The sequence below is a fragment of the Chiloscyllium punctatum genome, chromosome 7 (genome assembly GCF_047496795.1).
Source record: "Chiloscyllium punctatum isolate Juve2018m chromosome 7, sChiPun1.3, whole genome shotgun sequence".
Taxonomy (NCBI): domain Eukaryota; kingdom Metazoa; phylum Chordata; class Chondrichthyes; order Orectolobiformes; family Hemiscylliidae; genus Chiloscyllium; species Chiloscyllium punctatum.
In genome coordinates, this window is record NC_092745.1 from 91321089 (window position 1) to 91336545 (window position 15457).

General features: G+C 36.4%; 1 protein-coding gene across 3 annotated transcripts; it reads left to right on the forward strand.

Moving 5' to 3' along the window:
• Positions 1–11: 11 nt before the first annotated feature.
• Positions 12–13969, forward strand: btf3l4 (basic transcription factor 3-like 4). 3 transcript variants are annotated; one of them, XM_072574295.1, is made up of 6 exons: positions 12–136; positions 790–853; positions 6518–6631; positions 7342–7543; positions 12621–12680; positions 13578–13969. In XM_072574295.1, the coding sequence occupies exons 2-6, from the start codon at positions 800–802 to the stop codon at positions 13622–13624; spliced, it is 477 nt and encodes a 158-aa protein (XP_072430396.1). In that variant the 5' UTR covers positions 12–136; positions 790–799; the 3' UTR covers positions 13625–13969. The 3 variants fall into 3 exon arrangements, with proteins under 3 accessions (XP_072430396.1, XP_072430397.1, XP_072430394.1); XM_072574296.1 differs by having other exon boundaries at positions 56–226; XM_072574293.1 differs by lacking the exons at positions 12–136; positions 790–853 and adding an exon at positions 1637–1715.
• Positions 13970–15457: the final 1488 nt, after the last annotated feature.

A 15457-nucleotide genomic window follows, 5' to 3' on the forward strand; every position in this document is an offset into this window, starting at 1 on the left:
TGCGAGCGCGGCCGGTCTCGTCACGTGCGGGGTGACGCACTGGGCGTTCGCGTACTGTCTCCCGACCTCCATCTCTTTCCATAGCCGCCATCTTGCTCACCGCGTGTTTCCTTTGGGTCCGGGCAAACATAATAAGGTTTGTGAGTGGGGCAGGGAAAGTTTTCTAACAGTGTAAGTCGTCGGACAGTCGACTCTCTGATCAGGTCGGGGTGAAATCTGCATCTGAGTGAGTAAAGCATTAATGGGGGAGCGGTTCGTATGGTTGGAACAATGTTTTGAAAAAGACTAATTGGCATCTGGGTTTTTAGAAACGGGCTGTTTGTGCTAATTTAGTGGCTGGTTGTTGTTCAGAGGCCAGGAGGACGTTAGGCCGCATCCCGACTTCTGTTGTGGAGGGGAAAGTCTATTAGTCTTGCGTCTGATCGGAGAAAAATGGTCGTTTTCTGAGACTCGAGTTTTATATTCGTACCGAATTGAATTGCTGTTGTCGGTTACATTCAGGAGGGACTCTGCGTGAGTGTAGTTGAAGTTTTCAATCCGCCTTCCATTTGTTCTTGGTGTTTGGGACGTGCTAGTGCAGTGAAGCAGGGTTATGATGAATAAGTGTAAGAATTCATAGAAGATTAATTTTGAGCGCTCAGGTATTTGAGTTACTTAATAACTTTAAAATTTCGAGCAGAAACATGGATTTGAATTTACGGGGATAGATAGAATTTCAAACCTGCAAATAAATTTCGATGTAAATATTGATAATTTGAACTCATCTTTTTTTTTCTCTCTCTTCCTCAGAGTAAACGCTATGAATCAGGAAAAGTTAGCTAAACTGCAGGCTCAGGTCCGGATAGGAGGAAAGGTGAGGTTTCTGTTCAAGTAAGATTACTGAATACAGTGGATGTTGCTTATTGTCTATTCTCTTTTTTTTAGCTGAGGGTTGCATTTCAATAATGCCTTTCACGACCTTAGAATGGCTGTGTTTTTGCAGGCAATGAGGTACTTTAAAAATGCAGTTTCTCATTGCAGTAAAGTAATATGTTACTTTGCCTGTACCTGTGCCTTACATTATTGTAAGGTAGACAAGTAGGAGGCTGGAAAACACAGCAACATCAGGAGGTGGAGAAGTCAATGTTTCGGGTGTAACCAAGTGTATTTTTGTGGCCAGCAAGTTTTAGTCTGTGTGCAAAGATTAAGTAGACAGCCTGTATCTGGTGAAAACAGATATCATGAATATATTATAGACCTGGCTGAGATTGGCTTTTATTTTGGAACCTTCCTGTAAATTGTCAGCATTCAGAAAAATTGGGAGCAGGGTGAAGCAATTCAGTCCCTAGTTCACCATTCAGTCCAGTCTAGCCTACTTCACCATTTACTACGATCATGGCTGATCCTGACACAGTCTTGACCCACTTTGGCTGCTCCCATCACCCTTCAATGCATCACTAATTCAGAATCTATCTATCTCTTTAAGTTTGTTTGTTGTCCTGGCATCCACTACTTGCTGGGGTAGTGAATTCTGAATTTTCTGAATTCCGCATATTGACAATCCTTTGAGTGAAGTAGTTCCTCATCTTTTTAAAATCCGTCATCCCTTAGTATTAAATATGACGTCTCATTCTAGGTTGCCCACAAGGAGAAACGTTTGCACTACTTCTACTTTGTCAACTCTCTTTTGCATCCTACATCCTTCAATTAGATCTCCCTCATCCTTCAAAACTCTAGTGAGTATAGGCCTAAACTGCTTGTCTCTCTTCATAAGTCAAGCCTTTCATCTCTGGAATTAATGTAATGAATGTTTGCTTCCAATGCATTTATATCCCCCCTCAAGTCTGGGGTCCAAAACTGTACACAGTATTCCAGATGCTGTTTCACCTTGTACTATTGCAACACCATTTCCTTACAATATTCTATTCCATAAGTAAAAGATGCCAAATTTTTATTTCTTCATTGTAGCTCACTTTACCACGCATTTTCATATCATCTGCAAATCTGGCTACAGTGCATACTATATTGATGATATGGATGCAAAGGTAGATTGTAAATAGTTGGGGCCTGAGTCCGAACCCTGAAGCACCCCACTAGTTGCAGCTTGCCAACCAGAAAAAGCCCCATTTATCCTGAATCTTGGCTTTCTGCTAGTCAGTTCTCTGACCAAGCTAACATATTAGTCCTAACCTAGTGTAATCTTTCCTTGTGCCTAAACCTTTTGGACTACACCATATCAAGTTCAGATGGAGTGTGACTTTAAAGGAAACCTTAGTATTAAGTGTGTTCATAGCCTCTTTAATCAATAGGTTGTGGGTTTGAGGCACATTTGGTCTGATACTACAATGAAGAACTGAGGAAGTGCTGAACTCCCTTATATAGCATAATCCTTTAGATGGGATGTTAAACTGAGATAGTGCTTGCTTGTTTCAAGTGATGTTCAAGATTCTATGACAGTATTTTTTGGAAAAGCAGCTGTCCGTTCCCCCTCAACCAACAACATTAAACTGGGGAAAGAACTTATTTTTCATTGCTTTTCTCAGTGGTTGCTGCATATACTCATTGAATGCTTTAGTTAAAAAACAGTTCATTGTATGTGATCAACTTTGGCAAGTTTGAGAGAATTTTAAAGTATAAAACTACCCAATAAAATGTGTTGGTTATCTTAAGTGTTGACAGAAAAAGCATCATGGAAACATATATACTTCATGGACTACAGAAGTTTAAGATGATTTATGGCAAATCTGGACAGATAGCAAATGCTGGCCTTAACAGTTACACCCAAAGTCTTTCAATTACACCAAACTTTGTTTTAACTGGCGCTTTATGAATTGGCACTCTTGATAAACCAGCAAAAACTATATAACCTCAAATGCCAGAAGTTTACTGTATTATCACAATCTGCAATATCCAAGTCATAAGTTGAGGGTGCGTGAGAAGATTCTCTGCCGGTAGATTTTATTTAAGGCAAAGTAGCATTATCATTTTTGAGTGATATATGCCATATATAAAATATAACAGTGATGAGTAAACCCCTGCGTTTTGATTTTATTACTTAGTATGTTTTTATATTGATTATGTGGACCTCTTGATCAACCGGTACACTGCTGGTTAATAAAAAGTTTACTTTAATTATAAACAATAGCTGAATTGAAGGAAAATATTTACGTTGCTGATTTCAATGGTAGGATTCTACAAAATGATAAATAATCTTCTAGGTTGGTTTGATTAATAGTTTCAAAGTTTGACCTGTAATTACAAAGTCTTTACATATTCATTATTTTCTTTACATTGTGCTAATTTGGAAGAAGTTATTTCTTTTTTCTTTAAGTATAATTACCTCCCTCCAATCTCATCTTAAACACAGACGAACTAGTGTTGGAATTTTATTCTGACTTTAGGAATAAGCCACACTGCATGGGCAACTCGAACAGAGATTTGTCCTTCATTTGACAGGTACCTTGACATATGAGGTCAGTGCTGTGAAATAGTACAATTATGTTTTATTCTCAATGAATGAATAAAATGTCTATTTTACTGTTGAAAGGAGATTAAATGAGCAATACAATCTGATCTTATGATACATTTCACAGTTAGCTTACTAAAATATTATTTTGAGTATTTACAGAGGAACCTCGGTTATCCAAGGGATACTGGTGCTGAGTATTTTGTTCGGATAATCGATTGCCAGATAACAGTTTCACCAAATACCAGGACCTTGCGATCTTGCCGCAAAATCTGAAATTTGGATAATCGAGGTTCCTCTAATTTCAAGGTTTTTCACTCGTGTCTCCACTGCTTAGTTCAAGAAGAATCAGACGGGGTGGTTGTCAAAAAGACCTGTCTTCACATCTGCATTTCGATCCTGATGGCATTTTGGGTAAATATGGGTGGGCAGCTGGAAGGTATTTATTCTTCTTTTTGGCAGGAGAGATCAGTGTTGTTCTCTCGTGTGAATATTTACTGTTCCACACCTGGATATTGTGGTATAGAATTGAGGTTTCTAGTCCTGATCTGTAATCAGTGGAGAATGCTGAGAATTGAACGTTCCTTTGCCTTGGCTTTGATTCCATGCAGTCGAACTGTTTATTGGTTCAGGCAGAAAGATTAGCTATGTGTACAGCTGACTGATCAGTGCTAGGATTCGTATTTTAGCCTTGGGCTATTGCGTGAGGAGCAAGAGGCATTGTGTGTCTTACAAGTGTAATACTGCTAATGTATGATCACATTATGATGTGAAGTTCTTGCAGAAAGTTAACTTGACAGATTTCAAGGTAGTTAACTGATTTTTGGAGTAAGATTTCTGATCAGAAGGGTTTGGTCATAGGTAGAAATATTTTTTCTAAATTATGTTTGCTTTAACTCCAACTCCATTTCTTTATATTAAAAGGAATTTTTCAGACCTTTATTTTACTGTACACTTTAGGAGCTTGTAATAACAATATAAATTCATGGGGATTTCAAATATGTGCTGCTCACAACTAAATTTAATGTAATGTCCATGAATTTTTGCAGGTTAACTTCTTTAGTAGGCTTCTCCCTCTTTGTTAAATTAGTTTCTTATAGTATTGCAGATGAGATAAAAGGAGTCAAGTCTGCACTCTGGTTCTATGTTGCTGTATCTATAATACATCAAAAACATAGAAGATAGAAGCAGAAATAGGCCATTCAGCCTTTCAAGTCTGCTTCGCCAATCATTATGATCACAGCTGATCATCTAACTCAATAGCCTATTCCCACTTTACCTGTATCCTTTGATTCCTTTCACCCCAAGTGCTTTATCGTACTCTTTCTTGAAATCATACAATTTTTGGCTTCTACAAGGCCAAATTCCATAGGCTCACCCGTCCCTGGGTAAAGACATTTCTCTTCATCTCACTTCCAAATGGTCTATCCCACATCCTTAGAATTTGACCCCTGGTTCTTGTTCGCCTTGTTATCCTTCCTGCATCTACCTTCTTGTCCTGTTTGAATTTTGTAGGTTTGTATGAGATCTCCGCCTCATGCTTCTGAACTCCAAATGAATATAATCCTAACCCATTCAATCTTTCCTCATGTCTGTCCTGCCATCCCAGGACTCAGTCTGCATTCCCTCTATCTGCCCACAATGTTCCAGGTGTGGTCTCACTAAGTCTCTAATTACAGCAAGACATCCTTGGTCCTGTACACACATTCACTTGCTATGAAGGCTAACATTCAACTTGCTGCCTTGTATGCTAACGTACAATCTCCTGCAGCTGCATGCTTACCTTCAGTGTCTGGTGTACGAGGTCTAGTTGCACATTCCCCTCTGAGTTAATAGCCATTTGGATATTCTACCAACCTGTTTTTGCTCCCAAAATTAATTAGCAATTATACACTAATGCAAAGTTTAGACAATACATTACATGAACACAAAAAGAGAGTGATAGGTTACAAATGAACAAGACATTGTTTACTTTAAAAGAAATTGTTCTGTTAGTAACAATTTTGTTGAGGTTAACAGGCTAAACTCAAGATGCATTTCCCATTGCAGCTATAACCAAACTAAAACATGCATTTTTTTTTCCTCAAACTAAACAACTAAAGACAAGCAGATAAATAGCCACAGTCCACAATATTAGGTTATTAATTTACTTTCACGTATTAACAACCTTGTGGTTAACCTTACATTTATCAATATTAGACTGCATTTACATCGAAACTGTGCTGACGAAAGGGTATGTTAAAATTGTTATATTCCAGTTTTAGGAATAATTTTCAAATATTGAAATACAGCTCTGTTTCTAAATGAAGTATGATCATTTAAAAATGAACCCAAAGAACTTTTGCAGTGTTATTGTTAAATCCTTTACCAATTTTCAATTTGCAGTATTGCTAATTAATTTATGCATTTTACATGTAACGCGTTTAGATCCCTCCTATTTTGTTTCGGGGGCAGTTCTTTAGCTTTCATAATCCAGGCATGAGCTTTTGTGCATGGATGGATGAAACCTGCCTTCATTTCACTGCTCAGTGAAATTATATAATAGCTTTAAATTGACAGACCAAGGTTGTTAATACGTGAAAGTAGATTAATAGCCTAATATTGTGGACTGTGGCTATTTATCTGCCTGTCTTTAGTCGTTTAGTTTGAGAAAAAAAAATGCATGTTTTAGTTTGGTTATAGCTACAATGGGAAATGCATCTTGAGTTTAGCCTGTTAAACTCAACAAAATTGTTACTAACAGAACAATTTCTTTTAAAGTAAACCATGTCTTGTTCATTTGTAACCTATCACTCTATTTTTGTGTTCATGTAATGTATTGTCTAAACTTTGCATTAGTGTATAAGCTATTTGTATATTGTGTTATTGCACAGGTAAATTATATTTGTAAATGAATGTTTTGTGCTGATATTGTTAATGGGATTCTACAGAAATATTTCTCATGTTGGTTTCATGATCAGTTTCAAGTTTAATCTGTAATAACAGAGGAAGCCTTTTTTGATTCTTTTTACTTTTGACTAGTTTGTAGTAATTGGCTATGCAGGTTTACTTTGCAATCAAATTGTTTTTCAGGGTACAGCTCGCAGAAAGAAGAAGGTAGTACACAGAACAGCTACAGCTGATGATAAAAAATTGCAAAGCTCTCTGAAGAAACTGGCAGTTAATAATATTGCTGGAATTGAGGAGGTACCTTCTGTGCATTTTTACTAAATTATTTGATCACTTCATCTCTTGTAAACATTTCTGCACAACTTTTCAGATCTATTTGTGACTTGAATTTGCTAATAAAAACAGTTTTCAATTTTGGTCTATTGTGAGAGACATGATCCTGTTTTAGTTATGTTTCTACATTTTTGCTTCCCAGCATCACGGTGGATGAGTGCAATTACATTGGGCACTTTTTTGCCATCTGAATTTCTTTTGAAATTTGAAGTCTGGCTCTTATTTAAACTTTTTTAAATACAGATTGGTGCTACAGTGTTGCACAGTTCATTCTCTTGCTTTGCTAAGTAGACTGTTAATCAGAGCAGTACAAATACAAATTGATCAGTGCTATGGTTCCTAGTCCTAATATTTGTGCAATAACTGCAATTGAAAAATATGGACCTGTTGATGTTAGATGCAAGTAACATTTTTTGTTGTATTATGATGCCTAACATGAACCCTTCTTATCTGATCTTGAGCATGACCAGTTAGTCTGGATGATGGAGGCTGCTGACGTTGAACAATACAACCAAGTGGGTCTTTGTTTTAGGAATGAAAATTTAAACAGCCATGTTCATGAGCTAATTCCCCTGAGAAACCCATTTGAATTTGCTGTGAAACAGTATATTGAAAATATTTTATATTCAGATGAATGACACACCTTATGAATATTTTTAATTTGTGCCAAACAGGTGAATATGATTAAGGATGATGGTCAGGTCATTCACTTCAATAATCCTAAAGTGCAGGCTTCATTATCTGCCAATACTTTTGCTATTACCGGCCATGCTGAGACAAAACAGATCACAGAAATGCTTCCGGGCATCCTGAGCCAGCTTGGAGCTGACAGTCTAACAAGTCTTAGAAAGTTAGCTGAACAGTTGCCTCGGCAAGGTATGAATAAGATCTTTTGCATAATTGTACTTGTGTTGTTACATTCTGCATTTAAAAATTTGATCTTAGTCCTGTTTTGTAGCATGAAAAGTGCAGTGGGTTTTCTAAGCCACGAAAGTAGTACAAGTATCTTCCATGGGAATATATATTTGTATTGCTTATGTAGATCAATTTTAGCATATACGTGGAACAAGCAAATGATTCAATTAACAACCTGCTGCACTGCCTATAAATAAACAATATCAACTGGGTCACAGTGGATTACGAGACGACGATTTATTGGAATTAATTTTAGGTAACATCAATAGTATGTTGAAAAGAAATACATTGCATTTATATAACTCTTTTTGCAAACTAATGTCCCAAAGTGTTTTACAACCAATGAAATACTAAGTGCAGTCATTGTTAGAAGATGATGAATGTGGCAGCTAATCTGCATGGAGCAAAGTCCCAAAAATTGAGTAAAATAATCTGTGTTAAAAAGGTTGGTTCTGAAATAAATACTGACAGTGGCTGTGGGGAGAGGCATGGGGAGGAGAGGCAAAAGTAAGGACTGCAGATGCTTGAAATCAGAGTCTAGATTAGAGTGGTGCTGGAAAAGCACAGCAGGCCAGGCAGAGCAGCTCCTCTGTAAGTTAGTGCAATGGCATTTTTTGCATCCATCTGGGAAGTCTTTTACTATCTCATTTAAAAGACAATACCTTCAATATGTCATTACAGTGCTGGAGTGTCAGCTTAATTAGTCATGCCTCAACTTGAATGTAATTTTTATTCAGAGAAGAATGCCTATAGAATTTTTAAAATAAAAATACAGGTAATTATAATTAATGGGAGTATTACTCTATTAAGCGTTGTATTTAAACTGCAAAAAGGAATAAAATTGAGAAATAATGAAGGTGATCAAAGAAAACGCAGGTACAATGGACCAGTAATAATTGGTGACATTAAACCTAAACCCCAAGATGGATCAGCGTAAAAATTATGTATCTGGAAAAATGGTGAGGTTGTGTGGAGGATCCAAGATTGTTTCTACAAGTAGTACAGCACTGAATCAGGATTTGGGAAATTAAGTTGTGTAAGTAGCTAACTTAGGGAAATATCACAGAAATAGCACCCAGTTACATTTTTGTAAGAAAGTAAGTACAACAAGAGTTGATGTTCTTTAAATACAAGAACATTCTGGAAAATTACAGATCTGCAACTTTTTCACGCAGAGGGTGGTACATGTATGGAATGAGCTGCCAGAGAATGTGGTGGAGGCTGGTACAATTGCAACATTTAAGAGGCATTTGGATGGGTATATGAATAGGAAGGGTTGGAGGGATATGGGCTGGGTGCTGGCAAGTGGGACTAGATTGGGTTGGGATATCTGGTCGGCATGGACAGGTTGGACCAAAGGATCTGTTTCTATGCTGTACATCTATGACTCTGACTCTACAACTAGTAAATCAAGCAAACTTCAGAAAATACAGATCTTAAACAAAAAAAAATGCAGTCAGAAAGACAAGATTGCGAGAGTTGAGTGAATAGGATAACTGGAGAAGATGGAATTTGTGTGTTGTGGGAGATATCCTTCTCACCAAGCTTGTTGACTTATTTTTGAGGGACTGGTGTTCCAATGCAAGAAATTACACACAGAAGGCTTAGTTAAGCTTGGTAAATGTTCAGTTATTTTTTAAAAGGCTAAGAGTTATTTATAGGTATTTGTTTGAGGAAATCCATAGAGTTGGGGGTAAAACTATAAATATTATCAAAGAATGTAAAAGAAGACCACATATCTAGACTGGTAAACAATAGATTTAGGATGAATTCTGGGAAGTTCTTCATACACTGCAATCAACATGCCTGTTGGTTCTTGGTTAGTGATGTGGAAATGAGAGCATAGTAAATAGGCTGTGTGAATTGTACTACTAAAATTTCAATAACCAAGAAACTTCACCAAAATCCTATATTTACTTTATAATAATATATAACAATCTTAAGTGGGAAACCAGCAACTGCAAAATCCAGATTGGAATCAACTAAATCCACATGCTGTTTACGATCTACCTGACAGTGGCTATTCATCTCATCAAAGTTCAGCTACCCTCTGATCTGGGTATCATGTTACCACCCAGGTGAAAGCCTTTTTAGTCTTAGTCAATTCCATGCCAAAATTAAACTGACCACTATAAATAATGGTTTTTAATTTGTGTATTGCAGCAGTGTTCCTGTCCACTTTCAATTTCTTCAATTCTCTATACAAAAAACTCAGCCTGTCTTTGAATGTTAATAAAACAAAATTATTATGTCACCAGTAGATAAATGTTCCACTTCCCATGAAGGAGGGATTCTAGAACAAGGAGTCATACAGCACAGAAACAGACCCTTCAGTCCAACTTGTCCATGCCAAGCAGGTTTCCCAAAATAAACTAGTCCCATCTGCCTGCATTTGGCCCATATCACTCTAAACCTTTCCAATTCACATACCTGTCCATATGGCTTTTAAATGTTGTAACTCTACTTGCATCTACCACTTCCTCTGCAGCTCATTCTATACATGCAACACCCTAGTAATGAAAAAAGTTGCCCTCAGAAGTTGCTAACATTGAGATAATTTGAGACCAATATGATTAGAACACCTTGAAAGCTACCTCTTTCAGAAACCTGGGATTGAGAATGAGAGGGTGCAGATTTAAAGTAGTTTCTCGCAGTATGATGACCAGAATTTATTTCTGAATTATCATCACCAAAACTGAGTGTCTAGTCATTTATGTCATTGATGTTTGTGAAATCTTTTTGGATACTAGTCACTTGCCTAACTACTAGAGCAACTGCAGCTGAAGAGAATTGCATTGATAATAAAAGATATGGGATGACCCAAATTTGTGCAACAGGAACGTAATCCAATTTCTTTATTTACTTGCTATCCCAAGGAATCTCTGTACCTGATATTTGGAAAATTGCAATAGTAGGCCATCCAACTGAATATAACTGCTTCCTATTCAACAAAATATTGGTTGATCCTCTAGCTCAACTCCATGCTGATAAAGTATGGGATTCAAAAATAGGCAATACTTGAAATGTGGAATTTATGATCGAGATTACGTTTATCAGCAAAGTCTTGTTTTTAAAAAAAAGCAGGATTCCACGCTAAATACAAATGGGCAAAATGGTGGAGATGTTCACAACTTGCCTAATTAGAATTGAGTACAGCTCTGATATAAAGCAATTATTCCCTACTCATGCGATCTTGCATTATAAGTAAATCATGCAATAGCTACACTGTTTAAACTAATGGGGCCAGATTTGCATTATAGCCAACTCAGGTAAGGAAAATCCACTTTCTACAAATAATGGTCAAAATTCTTCCATTGCTTTAAAGCCAATTCATGTTGAGAAAAACACGTTAAGGCAGAACTGACTGTAGGTGACTCAGTTGGGCCTGCTCTGTCTTTCAACAAGGTCAAGGTTGATCTCACCTTGTCAGCTGCACTTGCCTACCTGTTTCCTCCATTACCATCAACTCCCTTGTCAATGAAAAGAAAATGCCTAACTCCGTCTTAGATATATTTCAATGACTCAAGCTCTATTGCTTGCCAGGGACAAAAACCAAACCCCGAGGAGTAAATCCTACCAGCACCCATGCCCCCAAACCAGTCATCATCTCCATCTTAAATACCAGTGGAGCAGGTACAGAAATTCCTTGACACAATAAGGATGAAACACTTGAGTTAAAGAAGACTGCAAAAGCTTGGGAATTTTTAATTGAAGAATTCTCTTTGAGGAGAATGTTAGGAGATGTAATCTAGATGTTCTAAATTATGAAGGTTTGCTTGAAATAAAGTATTTCCATTGGTGAACTGAGTTTGTTCATTGAAGTTGCCACATACATTCATGTGAAAATTATTCTTATGGAAATGTTGACCCCATGATTGGTCGAAAAATCATAATTTTCTTCAGGGATCTAAGCTCAAATTCCAGAAGCAAAGTATAATTGTTGTTGCCATCTAATTTTATTATCAGGGTATAAATACATTAATGAACACATTGCCTAGAAAATGGTGAAAACTTTTGTTTTAATGTTCATGTGTTTGGTTATTATTAATGTTCAGATTGTGAATAATTAATGTAAGTTCTTCGATTTTTATTGCTTTCTTCTGTTGCAACTAGTTGTAATGGTTTTCGCTTCGGTCAAGCATGCATGTAAATTCCTCTAATGTTACCCATGTAACAGTCAACTCTGACTTTCAGTCTAAACATTACACTCAAAAATTCAATTTTTGCATGTGTCACAAAGTGTTAAGCATTTTATTACATACAATGTTTTACCCTTTTTAAAATAAAGGCGTGGAGGTTAAATCCACATTGAGTTTTATATGAAAACTGCTTAAGTATTTAAGGGTTACTACTTGTTTAGCTTTGTACTGGATAAGATTAATTTCACTAAAAACCTTCCTTCTATACTGTGCAGTTCAGCACAGTGAATTTAGTGGGATCTAGTTGTTAGCATGATTTTAAAGGAAGGAAAAAAAGTGGATTGATTATATCTCATCACGAGCTAGGACTTCTCAAGTGCTTCAAAGCCAGTGAAATGCATTTGAAGCATAGTTGATTTTATTATGTGGAAAATACAGTGGCCAATTTGTACACCGTACACTCCTACAGTCACAATGTGATAACAATTCAGGTAATCCATTTTCGTAATGTTGATTTGTGGTGTAAGAACTTGACCTGATACCAGAGTGAGCTTTTCTTCAAAATTTGAATTGCCTTGTATAAATATATTTGGGATATACAGATCTGTTCCCGCCTTATTTGTTGGCTTTATTTTCTTTGTTGAACTTGTGCATGACCGTTTTAATTTAAAGTTGTCACAATCTGTATAGAATTTAAATCATTTTGAGTCATGAAATGTTTTTAATAGTGATATTTTTCTGGATGTGGTAAATATCTGAGTTTTGAAGGAATATGGAAATATGGTGTTACGTTTCATCAAGGCAGTTGTAGCTCTACATGTTAGCATTTTGTAAACGTATGATTGGGAAATGTAGGTTTTTGCTAACAATCTAAAACATTTATTTTCTGTTTAACCTAGTTTTGGATAATAAAACGCCCAAACCTGAAGACATTGATGAAGAAGATGATGACGTCCCAGGTAGAGTGATGATTAGAGTGATAATCTTCCAAGGGTTTAGATCAGAGTGGTGCTGGAAAAGCACAGCAGGTCAGGCAGCATCCGAGGAGCAGGAAAATCGATGTTTCGAGCAAAAGCCCTTCAGGATAATCTTCCAAACTGATTCTTAGTTATTTTGTAGCACTGTTGAATCTTTCCATCACTTCGAGGATTGATAGTATACTGATAGGGTGGTGATTGACTGTTACGTTTGTCCTGTTTAACTTTTTTAATGGATAGGATATACCTGGCAATTTTCCACTTTGCTGGCTCTATATCAGTGTGAAAGCTTGATTAAAGGCATAGTTAACACTGGAGCACGGACATAGTTCCAGGGCTCAAATCTTCAGTACTTTGGGTGGCACATTCCTGGGGTCCATAGAGTTTGCACTATCCAGGGCTGTCAGCTGTTTCTTGATATTATGTGGAGATAATTGGATTGGCAGAAGACTGCCATACATGATGCTGGGAACCTCACACCGAGGTTGAGAGATATCATTCACCTGGCACTTCTGACTGCAGATTGTTGCACATCACCTTTGTCTTCTGTGCTGTGCTCCCGTCTTTGAGGACAGGGATATTTCTGAAGTTGGTTATTGAGCTGTCCACTATTATTTGTGACTGAATGCGGCAGAATTGCATAGCTTAAATTTGATCTGCTGTAATGAGCTGTCATCAGGAATTTGGAAAAAAAGGCCTTCAAATCAATATTTCACCATTCTGCCATTAATAATTTAATGTTGCAGTGTGTAGAGCTGTTTGATAATTTTCTCTTAGTATATTTAACAATTCATATCTTGACCTGTTAAAGTGGATGAAAATATTTCATAAGTAGTACAATAGTTTCATTTTAAATTTTTTAAAAACTTGATTTTGCAGACCTTGTTGAAAATTTTGATGAAGCATCAAAGAATGAAGCCAACTAAAAAGCTGCTGGCACACCATAGACTTGGATAAAGACTGTACCAACAAGAAAACTTATTCCAAAGTTTTACTATATTAAAAGTGAAAAATCACAAGTTTGCAAATACAGTGAACTAAGGCATTTTATATTTTAATGATGCTGAATGTTCAGCATCTTTCAATTGGTTGAAATCACTTGTTTGCATTTTGCACTTCGAAAGAGAATCCTTTGGTCTGAAGTTTGTAAGACACCGAGATTTCATTAAAATGCAACCTGAATAGGTTGTAAACACAGTGGTGGACAAGCTGGCGAAGAAGTCTTATTTAAGGTATTCCCTCATGACATGCAAATAAAACAGATTGATTAACTCCTTGTACATTGTGTGACTTTCATTTTAATGTTCATTTCATTAAATTGGACTGTGTGAAAACTAAAGAGGCAAACATTCATTTGTTTTCATTTTATCTACTGAAGATGGTATTTTGAACTTCTGTGATACTCCCAAGTACTTTCTTCCCAGGTGTCAATGGCTTCCTTCAGCTGAGCAGAAGTGACAGAAATGATTGCAAAGCTATTCTGTTACTATACCATACTTAGCATGTAAAAATGGTTGAAAATGTGCGATGGTTTCCTACTTGGCCTATGCAAATGATATGGCTGTAACAAGGTTGTGAATTGAGACTCTGCCTAAAATTTATAATTCTACCTTTTTTTTTGTTTTTGTACAGAACATAACTAAGGGAAATTCCTATTTTGCCATTCTTCACATGAATACAGGGTACTGTTTGATTCAATCATGGAAGGCATGACTGTTGTACCTAGTTAGCTACTTGTGCCTGATATTTGGTATCCTAGAAATGCAGTCAAGTTTATGTCTCCAGTGTAGTTTCAGGTGCAGAGACCAGCTCTGTCTATAAATGGAAACTCAATTTATCTGCCTGTTGGCCATCTAATTGAGACAACATATATACAGAATGAAATAGGGAAAATCCTACATTTCATAAAAATGCCAAATCTTTGGTAGAACTGTGATATTCTAAGATTTTATTGTTAAGAGCTATGATAGGATCACAGAATTGATGATTGAATGATATATTGGATATTTATTGAATAAAATACTCATCATTGAACAACTTCATGTTTTGCCCATTAAATAATTGGGAGAAAGTGAGGACTGCAGATGCTGGAGACCAGAGTTGAAAAATGTGGCGCTGGAAAAACACAGGCCAGGCAGCAGCCGAGGAGCAAGAGAATCGACGTTTTGGCATAAGCCCTTCTTCAGGAATGAAATAATTGTCACAATATTTGTTTCTGTTCTTAACCTACAAGCTCTGACTCATTTAAAGTAAGCTGGTAATCAGCAGATTGTTGATTTTAATAGAATATTTATTGTTTTTCTGGTGTGAGAAAGCTCTATGCAGTCATCATTTAAGCTTTGTCAACTGCTTCAAAAGTCAGCATCTGAGAACTCTTCTGATATTTCTAAATTATAGCATCCTCAAATCCATTTCATGCATATGCAAAAACTTGTGATTTTAGTTAGGTAAAAATAAACTTTGGTTTTGTAGGATTTACATGCCTTTAAATAGATTAGGTTAAATGAGTATGCATTATAATTTACATAAAGAATCCGTTCCTTAAATATGAATCTAAGATCTTAATCTTGAACATTGGTTCATGTTTTGCAAGCTTGAGAACAGTCACAATAATTTACATCATTCTGCAAAATCCCAGCTTTTGGTTTCTGTATGAGTGTCTCACATTTGAGCAGTTTGTTTTCCAGCCTTACAATTTCGATCCACTTCATAAGGTAAGTTATTGCATACTGTAATTCATTGTGTAATTTATTGTGGCT

Excerpts from the sequence above, each read along its gene's own strand:
- btf3l4 (XM_072574295.1), top strand. The coding sequence starts at position 800 with ATGAATCAGGAAAAGTTAGCTAAACTGCAGGCTCAGGTCCGGATAGGA. Across the intron at positions 6,632-7,341 it reads ATATTGCTGGAATTGAGGAG|GTGAATATGATTAAGGATGA; the intron begins GTACCTTCTGTG and ends TGTGCCAAACAG. Across the intron at positions 12,681-13,577 it reads AGAAGATGATGACGTCCCAG|ACCTTGTTGAAAATTTTGAT; the intron begins GTAGAGTGATGA and ends TTGATTTTGCAG.